This window comes from Stereum hirsutum, assembly GCF_000264905.1.
Source record: "Stereum hirsutum FP-91666 SS1 unplaced genomic scaffold STEHIscaffold_3, whole genome shotgun sequence".
In the NCBI taxonomy this organism is placed as follows: Eukaryota; Fungi; Basidiomycota; class Agaricomycetes; order Russulales; family Stereaceae; genus Stereum; species Stereum hirsutum.
The window spans coordinates 3158532-3169627 of NW_006763133.1; the positions used below are offsets into that span (position 1 = coordinate 3158532).

Sequence of the window (11096 nt, forward strand, 5' to 3'; positions counted from 1 at the left end):
TTTACAATTCAAAAGGACACACGGGCAAGGACAACGACGACAGCGACGGCGGTGGAAAGTGCGATGCGATTTCATGCGACGGACGGACTAGACGAGAAGGAAGATAGAAAAGGGAAACAAGACCAGGAGCACAATAAACTGTAGAAACACAGAAAGGAGAAAGATGCTGATGCGTGGTTGGTTTCCTGCCAGGACCCGGTGAAGGAAGACGAGACAAAAGAAGAACACGAGAGTTCAAGCGTCTCTGAACGAGCCCACCGGACACAAAGCTTCAGACTTAGATATCCTCGTCCTTGTCCTCCATTTGCGAAGGCTTGAGCATGCCAGGGATGCGCATCGCGGCCTCGCGCTCCTCCTGTAGCCTCCTCTGCGTCTCAGCCTCTTTCTCGTCGAGGAAGAGCTCCGAGTTATCACCCGAGAACTCCTTGAGCTGGATAAGGAAGTCACGCAACGCAAGCTTGAACCGGTTGAAGTCGCTGTGGTACTCTGACAAGTTGAACACAAAGGCCTTGATATCCGCGCTATCGAAACGAGTATGTCAGGCTCTGAACTTGCAGACAAGAAGAAAAGTAGTAAAGCGTACTTTGCTGCGTGAGGGAACGCCGACTTCAACAAGTTTGCAGTGTACTCCCTTACGAAGCCCACATTTGTCTGGTTAGGGTCCGTCACTGTCGACGGGTCGAACAGCGGTGCCTGGATTGCATTCGTGGCCACGAGCTGGATCATGCGCGACAACAGCAAGCATTGGAGCTTGAAGCCACTCTTGTGGTCCGCATCGGTGAGGACGAAGAAAGTGTCCTGGAGGAGAGAAAGGTAGTACTGCTGGAAGAAGGCCGTAGCGACGCCTTGGTCTGCAGCGGCGAAGTTGTTGATGACTTCGATGCATACTTTGGGGATAAATAAACGAAAGTGACTCTTAGTAAGTGGGCTATGCGAAGTTGTGAGGATGTAGAAGAACGCACAATTGAGACCGGTGTCCACGATGTCTCTCATGGTGTGTTTGATGGCCCAGGAGATACTGTCCATGAATAGCTTGAACTGTGGTGCTGGAAGGGCGAGGAGGGCTAGACAACACGGACGCGTCATCAGTGACAAATCCGTCCATGACACAAAAGAAAACGCAAAGTACCAGGGAAGCAATTTAAGTTAATCGCCCGCAGAAGCTTGAAGAACCCGACACGGTGCTCTGGGAACTCAGCAAAGTCCTGGTTGATCATGCTTAACGTCGGCTCAAACACAGCGTCCAGGATCGGTGGCACTTGTGGCGTGAGCAGGTTCTGCACCACGTGAGGTCAGTCAGTAAATATCGTAGAATTGAGAAAATTCGAGGACTGAGCGTACTCCAAGCCGTGTGACGATGGTGGCTACAACATTCAACACCTCTGCGTCCCGAGCAGTAGGGACATTGCGATTGTAATCGCCGAGGACGGCGTCGAGTAATGGTGGGATGAAGTTGATGTTAACCGCCTCGAGGTCTTCCGCCTTCTTGATGTACGTCTCCACAAGCTTCAAGATTTCCTTCTTCACAGTCCGAAGGCCACGAACCTTCGGGGTCTTCGTCGCAATGAGGCCTGATTACGAGAGATGCAAACCAAGTTCGTGAGGACGTATACTCATGATTGAATTGATTAAAAGCGTAGAAAAAGTACTGACCGTCCTTTGCTACTAGCTCGCTGATGATGCCACTGACTGCGCGATATAACCCGAGCATGTCCATGTATATCCGTGCGATCTGGGGCAAGAAGAAACTGCCGATTGACGTGCACGCCGCGACGTTGGTCTTGAGGACATTTGCCAGGATACGGATGCTTTCGGGGTTGTGTAAGACTTCCATGTCCGTCGTGGCTTGTGACATCAAGTTGTCCCACTAACAACGAGAAATTTGATTGAGCGGGAACTCCACCAAAACCGAGAACGCAACAAGAACAATGAAGACGTACGGCGTTGTTTGGAAGCTCCATCAGCTTAGCAATGAGTTTCTCCTGTTGTGGCTTGTTGGGCTGCGCCGAAATCATGTACCCGACTGCTTCGTAGAATGTGTGAACTTGAAGCGGTGAGAGGTCGACCGTGATGCGGTGCAGAAGACGGAGGATCTCGTCTACGAAGGGTTCCTGCTCTTGCGACTGCTGCATGACGAAGTGGCGTCGGCACTTCTGTGCGATTTTGATGAAGGTGTCGCAAGCCATGTCTTGCACACCTGTGAGCGTTCAGAGGGATCAGTGGTCTACTTTAGAGACTGAATTTGTTGAAATCAAATGGGTATCAAACCTTCGTGAGTCTCGTGCATGAACTCGAAGAGCTTGTTAACAACGGTCTTCAAGAACTTCCAATGCGCCTTGAGGAAGCGAGGGTACTGTCCAACGATATACATGATATCTGACGCCACCACAGCCTTGTTGTCCTTGCCACGCTTGATCTCGCAAAGCCCAAGTAGGTCTTTGATGACAGTGACAAGGAAGCGCTTCTCAGTCTCCTCGTCTATGAGAAGTGGTCAGTAGAGGTCGTGTGAAGGTTAAGGGAAACGAGATGCAACGTACTCATGGCACCAGATATCGAACCAATGGCCCAGCAAAGAGTGTTAAGGTTTCCCCACGACCACTCCGCGCCGTCGACTTGTTTCGCCAGCTTACTTGTGAGGATCGTCTCCGTATCCGAGACGTCCAGATGGGTGAGGTAAACGAGAAGTTCGCGCATAGACTTGTAGAGCACGATGGTGTCCGACTCCTTCATGAACTCTCGAACAATCTCTCCTTCTTCGTTCTCAACGACCAGAACCTAGAACAGAAACGTCACGTTGGTGTCACGAGGGCATGCCATCAGACATATTAAACACTCACCTCTTCAGGCTTGACCATCTTCTCGATCACAACCAAACGCAGATTCGAAAGTACGTCTGAGTAGATATTCTTCCTCAAAGACATACCGCTCATCAAGTTCTGCGCACCGCTCGTGCCACCCAAACTCAATCCCATCAATAATCCGCTGTCCCCAATCGGCAGATTCTGAATCTCCTCATACAGCTCTGAAACGAGTTTGATCCAATACTCCAAGCAGATCTTGAAGATCTCTCGCTCGTCAACCTGCGAGATCTTGACCATGTAGAGATGAGCGTTGAGCAGGACGTCGTTGCTCCTCTCGGTCTCCACGGTGCGGACATGATTTTGAAGGAAGTTGGAGAGGAAGAGAGCGAGGTTGAGGATGAATTCTTGACCAGCGTCATTTGAGCTTGCGTAGGCTGTCGCGATGTTCGTGTTTGGTGGGACCATCCGATTGATGGCAGTCATGACCATCTCGAACAGCGAGACGAACTTCGGATCGTACTCAGGGCCTACATTCAGTGCGGCGACCTCTGCAAGGCATTTCAGAGTGATGTTGCGGAAGTCTGGGACTTCAAGGAACTATTTGAAACTCGTCAGGGGCTCAATGAGTGACATGAGGCGTACGACTTACACGTTGAATGAGGACGTCGACGATTGTCGTCTCGAAGATGAAGCCCAATGGAATCCAGTTCAAGAATCGGAGGAGTGTTTCCAGAGTTGCTTTCACCAACGATGTCTTCTGGGCCTCCTCAAGGATCTCAGAGCAGAGTTTGAAGATCTCGGAAAATTCTCCGCACATCTGATTTTTGAGGTTCTTGACCTTGGCCTGTGTGAGTTGCTCCGCAGAGAAGTCGAAGATCTCTTCTGAGAGGAGTTTCAGGATGATCATGTTGTTTTCGCAGAGGGAGAGGTTCGTCTTGCAGGATTCGACGAGTTCGGGAATGAAGGTCGGCCAATTATGTGGCCACTCTTGTTTGAGGATCTAGTGTTCTGTCTCAGCACATCTATGTACGCGCAGATATTGAGTTGATTGAGCGTACTTGTACGAGAGCGAGATTGAGCTTGTTGATATAGGTCTTCTCTTTCCGCATTGTAACCTCATCGGACGCCACCTTAACAGTCATCCCAACAACGAAGTTTCGAACGCCTAAGGACGCGTCAGCACGCAGTCAGCCGCGCCTCACAAGTAGACCATACCTTGTCTCTGGTCCTCAGGCAAAGTCTTCCACCGTGTGTTGATCAGTTTCTCGAGAATCTGAAGACCGATGTACTGGAGCGCGGGATCTTTGTGAGAACGGACGTCGACGCTAAGAGAAGATATGGCGGACCTTCGTCTGGGGATAGTTAGAGCTCTCCATAATGACTGGTACCCTCTGCCATGCATCCGGATGCTCCTGGAACTGGGCAAGAACTTGTTGTGCGACTTGTTGCTGGTGGCACAGCAAGCAACAGAGAACAAGGATGAGTCAAGACTAGAGACGATAAACGCGAAAACGCGCACCTCTTTTCCACCATTGCCAGTGTAAAGAGCCATGACGACGTTGTCCATGAGAGAGACATCGAAATCTCTCGAGAAATCGAGTAGAACCTAGGTTCGGACACGAAGCGGTGAGTTTGGGCAATCGCAGGATGAATAAGGGGTGAAGACGCACCTCCATGACGAGAATATCAGATCAAAATATGATATAAAGAAGGCACTCTGTCCGCAGAGCCGTGATATGCAGCGTTGAAGGTGGTGGTGATAGAAGACAGAAGGATATGGAAGATGTTGAGGGAGAAGGGCAGAGGGCGCCTTTCGTGACTGTCGGTCCAAAGCGATCGAAATCTCCGAACGCGCTTAGATAATCGCATGCCACGTGATAGCAGCCTGCGTCATCCAAATTGCCAATGTGCAACCTAAATGGACATTGTGGCTCATTGTGGCGCATTATGGCCTTGAATCGGCCATTGAGGTCCATCACAGGTCCCTTTTTCTCACAGGGCGTCATATAAAGCTTGCTGGTCGTGATGTCGCATTCATCAGTAATTCCTTCTCACCCCCGCCACAATGTCCATCCCCACCACCCAACGAGCATGGCGCGCCGTCGCCAAAGGGCAGCCTCGCGATGCTCTCAAACTCGTAACGGACTTACCCGTTCCTACAGCGCTCAAGCCAGGTGAGGTTCTTGTCAAGGTTCAGGCGGGTGCACTCAATCCAGTGTAGGTTCATTTTGTCTCTTTCATTGCTGGAACTTTCGTGTCTCTCACACGACCTCTTCATAATGTCAGGTTCTACAAACTCCTCGGCCTTTTACCCAACTTCATTGCCAAAAGACCTCTGACCGCAGAGCATGACTTCGCCGGCGTAGTAGTCAACCCAAATGGTTCGCACTGGTCAACCGGTGATCAGATATTTGGTTGGATACCAGTGGGTAGGTCGTCCACCTAACCCCTGCCATCCTCTCTATAAAATGTACTCATAGGTCGTCCAATTTAGGCCTCAACCTCAAGACAAGGGAAGGTGCTCTCTCTGAGTATACTGTTGTACCTGCGGACTATATCACCACTCGTCCTCCGAACCTCACCCCGACCCAGGCCGCCGGCATCTCACTAGCTGGTATGACCGGCTATCAGGCACTCTTCCAGGTTGCAAAGCTGGAAGCTGGGCAGACTGTCTTTATCAACGGCGGCAGTACATCTGTCGGCGCTTTCGCCATTATCTTCGCAAAGGCGAGAGGCATCAAGGTCGTCGCCTCAGCGTCTGGCAAGAATGAAGCGTTCGTTCGCAAGATGGGCGCTGACGAGGTGCGTTAATACCTAGACTTCTCCGTGATCCTCGATAGCATTCTCAACGATCATACTGCACTTCTTCTTTCTTCTAGTTCATTGACTACACTAAAGAAGACCTAGCCACCTATCTCCAGCAGAATCCACCTTCACCTAAATATCATGCTATCTTTGAAGCTGTCGGCCTGGCAGACTGCTCCCTCTATCTTCATTCTGAGAAGTACCTCGCCCCCGGTGGCGTGTTCGTATCTACCGGGCCAACCCCGAAATCCTGGGGCGACGCACCGAAAATCTCCAAGTTGGTATTCGCCTTTCTTCCGAGGTTCCTTGGAGGTGTTAACCGGAAGTTCGCGTACGTTGGATTCCGTCTTCTGTTCCACGACAGAACATACGCGTGCATGTTGATCACTGACATTGGTGTTGATACAGGATTGTCGGAGTTGATCATAAGAAGGAGGATCTCGAGGCCATGAAGGAGATACTCGCGCAGAGTACGCCTCTACTTAGTTGTCTGATACGCTCCCTAGACGCTAACACCTCTCGTCATGACTTAGGTGAAGTAAAGCCTCCTGTCGACTCCGTTCACACCTTCGAGGATGCTCTCAATGCGTACGATAGGATAAAGAGTGGTCGAGCCACTGGCAAAGTCGTTGTCAAAATTGACCCAACCGTCGACTAAGGAGTCGGTTGTTCGAGTTTCTCAGTTCTTTTACGTATATCGCCGCCCATGTACCTCCCCTTGTGAGACTTGAACTATGTAAGTTGTTGGTCGGGAGGCGCCTTGTCGCCTCATTCATGACAGATTTGTTTCATTTAGTCGGGTGTTATTTTCTGTTCAAACTACTCGAGAGAGCGATTCTTTAGCCACTAGTACACAGTCCCGTACCAAGCAGTCAAAAGTGTGGCGTTTCTGTGGCGTCGCAATGTAACGGAAAACGCGTGACGTCACGCGTCTTAAACACGTCCCTTTTGAGATGAACTCCTTGTTCTCTTCCACGACTGCGTGAATCCTTGGCCCACTTCACAACTTAAACTCTGTATTCGGACACTTGAAAAAAAATACAACATGGATATTCAGGAAGCCATGTGAGCCAACAATGATCATTGCTCTAGTCAACTTCGGCGGTACAGAGCTCGAACGCTAACTAACAACGACCCCGATGTGAAAGCAAAGGCATCCATACGATGACCCAGTTCTTGGATCCAGAAGAGGACTACCTCACTATTGCTGCTGCAGAAGAGCAGATGTCCATTCGCGCACAGGCGCGTCAGAAGGAACTTGAGGAAGCACGGAATAACCTTAAAGGTACGCATGTGGCCCAGCATCCCCTCTCCACCTCTCCTTCCCGCCTTTTCGAACCTCGCCATGTAATCCGTCATTTTATAGCACTCATAATCTTTCCGCTATGATCTTACTCTACATAGCCCTCTCCCGGATCCTCGAATCTGCCCGTGCCTCCTCCACCCGCCCACCTTCTGTCCCTTCTGCTGAGAAGCACCTCGAAACCGTCAATGCACTGGACGCGACAGGCCTCCAGCTCGTGAAAGCGATAAATGACGCACAGAGTGCATTGGCGAGTAAGGAGGCGGAGTTGGCGAGGCTGAAGGAGGAGGCGAGGATGCTTGAGGAGAGCGATCCGGCGGCAGAGGCGGAGAGCGATTTGGATGGGACTGCGTGAGTTGTCGCCACTTCTTCATTCATCATGTCCGCCTTAACGGTGCGGTGCTAACGGATGGGATGAATGGTCATTTTTGGACTGGATTGGCAGGTTACGGCTACAGATCTATAAAGGCCTTGGGTTCGAGCCCGTACTGGACAGGCACGGCAATCTCGAGAAGATGCTCGTTGGTATGCATACTCGTTCCTATTGGCCCATAACTTTTCCCTGTCCACCTTCCCTTCACCTGCTAATTGATTGCGTTCTCTTCTGGTCTCAGAGAGCACCTCGGGAGATATCCACGTTGTCAACCTCAGAGAAGGGAGATCCGACTTTGAGAACGCGGATAGGATGTGGAAGCTTGCATCCTCATAACGCGATGGAGTTCGCTTTTTTTCTCTCACCCTCCCTCTTCGTCAGGCATGTATTAACAGATGTATGTTCGCATTCGCTCCTCGCTCTGTAACTTATCTTAAAAGTCATGTGGCACCCGTGATTGCTCGTATTTGGCCTTGTTAGGATCCGAAGCAATAGCCAAACACGACGCGTGGAAGACAATGCTCTCGACAATGCCTGTTGATTCAAGCTTGACACAACCTTCTGCCTATCACACCTCTACAGAGTTGCTGAAGGCAGTCACGTCAAAGTCCAAATATGCATGAGCTCCTTCACCACTCATGCAAACCCTCTACCATGCCGAATAATACTCGGGAGCTTAAGCCGTCACACCGCCTTCGATACAGCCTTTTCAGCAGGATGTCTCAAAATGTTTCAGATCTGTTTTCTTTTAATTTCTTTCTTATTTCATTTTTTGTGTGTGAGACATGCGATACAGTTGGCTCCCGATGATGCCATGCTTACCGATAGACCGCAAAAGCTGTTCAGGCATCGGAAGTCTAGCATATACTCCACCTTTTGAGGTGACACTTGCGAAAAAGCTGTCGTTGCCGCAAGCTAATTCGTATATAAGCGAGAGCATCTCAGCGTTTCTATCTCCATCACAACTTCTCCCTCTAGTTCCACTCCTCCTCATCTATCCTCTCAACTTCCAACGCCCACACTCCCACATCCATCCACAGCAATGCAGCAGACTCGCTCCATGATCTCTCTCCTCGCCTTCTTGGCAGCCATCTTCATGGCCACTGCTTGCGTTGATGGTGCGAAACTTCCTGTCAGGCAGACCAACGCCGACCGCCTTCGTCGCAACCTCGGCCCTCTAGCCCCTGTCAAGAGGACACCCACCCCCATCATCGGTCCGTTCATTTTGTTTTTTGCATTTTTTGCTTCGATGCAAGCCGCTCATACTTTACTTCTCCTCCTATAGCTGCTAGGCAAGCTGCCGCATCTGCAGGCACAACGCAAGGACGCGCCGAGATTACTCTGGCCGACGGTACTGTGCTCGGCCATCTTTCTGCTGACGATCCGTATGTGTAGTTCCCAATACCCCAAATCGTACCATTTCTGACACCTTGTGCGCCCCTGTTAGGAGTCAAGTCATTGCCGATAGCGGTTCCACAAGGCGCCGTCGTGCTGCTGCCAGCGGGGACGTCGTGCTGAAGTTTGTCGAGGGCACCGTCAACGGAAGTTTGTTGGCTCAGGTTTGCACCTCCATCCGTTCCCTATGTAGCCGCCAGACTAACCTTAGCCGTTGTATCGTTTAGAACGCCAACTATTCGCCGCCATACATCGGCCAGACTGACGCTGAACTTACTGGGTACGTACATCGTTCAATTGTATATCCAACACGCCACCTTATTTTCTTCATTCCGATCACAGCCTCATCCCGTTCACAAATGTCGCAGAAGGCGATTTCTCCATGATCTGGACGCTGAACTCAACCAGCGGGGCTCTCTCTGGTACGCACATACCACCCTCCCTGTACACCACTTGGATACTTACCATATGACTATAGCTCAATGGACGAACCCTGACGGGAGCAAGCCGTCTACGTACATCCTTTATTCCAAGGCCAAAACCCAACTCGCCTTCTCCAACACCGACAAAGTGACCGGAGCTGAAGTAGTGGTACGTCCATCCATCTATACAACCCGCCGAAAACTCCTAATCTCTATATTCTCCAGACACTGTCACTCAGCGTTTAAAACCCTCGCGGCCCCCTCTGTTATCTTCTGCATGACCTCGTCTTAAAAGCCACCTAGCTCCCCTTTCTCCTCCTTGTTGCCACCTACAATTCTGTTCCTTCTTGTCCCGCACAACATGTATTCATGATCTCTTGCACAATTCCAAATTCTTGAACCTCCTCTTCTCCTGTGTGACTGTTTCGTAGGCTTGCACAAAGTGGCCATTGAACTCATCTTCTGCCTCCTCTCCAAATTGCCTTCTTGCTTGTTACTCATACCGATCGTCTCCACATTCTCCACAATAACGCCTGTAACCGCCCTTCTCCCTAAGGTACAACCAGTTCACTAACTGCACCAGCTCCTTTTCGTTGCTAACCATGCAGCCAATACAACGTTACACTCAATTCCCTGCGCCCGTTGATTAAGCAACCCATCGTCTTCGTAACCTCTGGGACGGATGCATACATTTTGTGGCTAGGTTGTGCAGTGTCCGGTTCGCTCGTTGCACCCTCTAACAGTAACAGCGCCCTCATGCCGGTAGTTGTTAGTGATGCCGGTCAAAACTCCTTCATACCACTCGATGATACAGTCTCCAAACTCCATGTATGTAGGACGTTTGGGCTAATCTCAATGAGAAACTGCTACTCTATGCAATATTCACTAGCCCATATATTAGTACGAGGCCGTTTGTGATCAAACACAGGACTGTTCTACTTATGCTCAGAGGCAAGGCTCGATTCGCGATACGCCCAAATACACTATGGTAAAGTAATGCAGGACCCGTCCGAGTAGACAGGGATCATGTATCCGGCTCAGGAATGGAGGCGAGGCTGCATTCATGTTCAGATGTTCAGAGTCGGAGGACGCGACTCGATTCCCAGTATCGGCTGTAAGAGGCCAGAATTTTGAGACTGTTTTAGTACAGTGCGCCCTATGCCTGCAATAGAAACAGAATATCAGCCGAATGGTCAGCACCGCAGGCTGATTAGAACCCTCGAACCGCTGACACCACTGTAACGATACCGTGCCGCACGCCGAACTAGCAACGAACGCTCAGCAAAGTTCACAGCGACAGGGAGGTAACTTTGCATGAGATGTTTAACCTACTGGATAGTTTGGACTAACCGGTCCGATGAGCGGTGAGCCAGTTGAAGCGGCACAGGGTGATGCTGGATAGCCAACCGTAGTGTTGACGGCCGCTGCTATTGGACCTTGTCTACGGAGGGGCCTACGGTCTGTTATCTGAAAGTTAGTCATCGTGAGAAGGGAAAGTCGTTCGATGTCGACGTGATCCCGAGGCCTGGAAAAAGCTTGTGTTGATTGTTAGAGAGAACAGTGAAGCCGTAGGCAACTTGGGCGCAGTAGCATGGTTTCCTCCGAAGTAGCATCCGTCGCATATCGGCTTGTTAGTCAAGGTGATGTTTGCAGAATGTGAAGCTATTGGATTGTCGGCACGGCATCGCATTCAAGAAGAAAGATAGAATGAAGCCCAAAGAAGGCTCTGATGAAACATAGCGCCATCATTTACAACGAGCAAAGCGCCATCGTCATCAACTTCTCGCGCAAAAGAGAACGTCCGACAGATGATCACGAGGAGAAGGCTGTTGGGTGACGGTTGTTCTGCCTACCAGCTTGCGGACAACACTGATGACTTACCCTTGAGTGTAGAATTGCTCATCAAGACAGCGCGATCTATCTGCCATCAAGTGTGAAGGAAATGGCCCAAAACAGTGTTTCAATGAGACATGAATAACGTGCAGATTGGGAGAACA

The 11096-nt window shown here is 50.4% G+C and overlaps 4 protein-coding genes across 4 annotated transcripts; 3 read left to right on the plus strand and 1 right to left on the minus strand.

Annotated features, from left to right (window-relative positions):
- Window positions 1–277: 277 nt before the first annotated feature.
- Window positions 278–4368, minus strand: STEHIDRAFT_129260 (uncharacterized protein; the record flags this gene model as incomplete). Its single annotated transcript, XM_007301321.1, has 15 exons — window positions 278–521; window positions 584–887; window positions 963–1064; window positions 1130–1277; window positions 1342–1571; window positions 1654–1867; window positions 1941–2197; window positions 2269–2478; window positions 2538–2775; window positions 2838–3398; window positions 3451–3801; window positions 3860–3966; window positions 4017–4089; window positions 4148–4249; window positions 4321–4368. The coding sequence occupies 15 exons, from the start codon at window positions 4366–4368 to the stop codon at window positions 278–280; spliced, it is 3189 nt and encodes a 1062-aa protein (XP_007301383.1).
- A 497-nt stretch (window positions 4369–4865) lies between these two features.
- On the plus strand, window positions 4866–6540 carry STEHIDRAFT_93417 (NAD-P-binding protein; the record flags this gene model as incomplete). The annotated part of the gene is made up of 6 exons (XM_007301322.1): window positions 4866–5018; window positions 5088–5230; window positions 5296–5603; window positions 5681–5937; window positions 6015–6076; window positions 6140–6540. Coding segments are annotated over 6 exons (1048 nt in total), but the record flags the coding sequence as incomplete, so codon positions are not given.
- Window positions 6541–6770: 230 nt separating this feature from the next.
- On the plus strand, window positions 6771–7618 carry STEHIDRAFT_129262 (uncharacterized protein; the record flags this gene model as incomplete). Its single annotated transcript, XM_007301323.1, has 4 exons — window positions 6771–6891; window positions 7011–7260; window positions 7355–7434; window positions 7524–7618. The coding sequence occupies 4 exons, from the start codon at window positions 6771–6773 to the stop codon at window positions 7616–7618; spliced, it is 546 nt and encodes a 181-aa protein (XP_007301385.1).
- A 724-nt stretch (window positions 7619–8342) lies between these two features.
- STEHIDRAFT_145518 (uncharacterized protein) lies at window positions 8343–9396 on the plus strand (the record flags this gene model as incomplete). The annotated part of the gene is made up of 7 exons (XM_007301324.1): window positions 8343–8496; window positions 8568–8667; window positions 8730–8841; window positions 8905–8957; window positions 9020–9099; window positions 9156–9268; window positions 9325–9396. 7 exons carry the CDS (start codon window positions 8343–8345, stop codon window positions 9343–9345), a joined length of 633 nt encoding a protein of 210 aa, XP_007301386.1. The 3' UTR covers window positions 9346–9396.
- Window positions 9397–11096: the final 1700 nt, after the last annotated feature.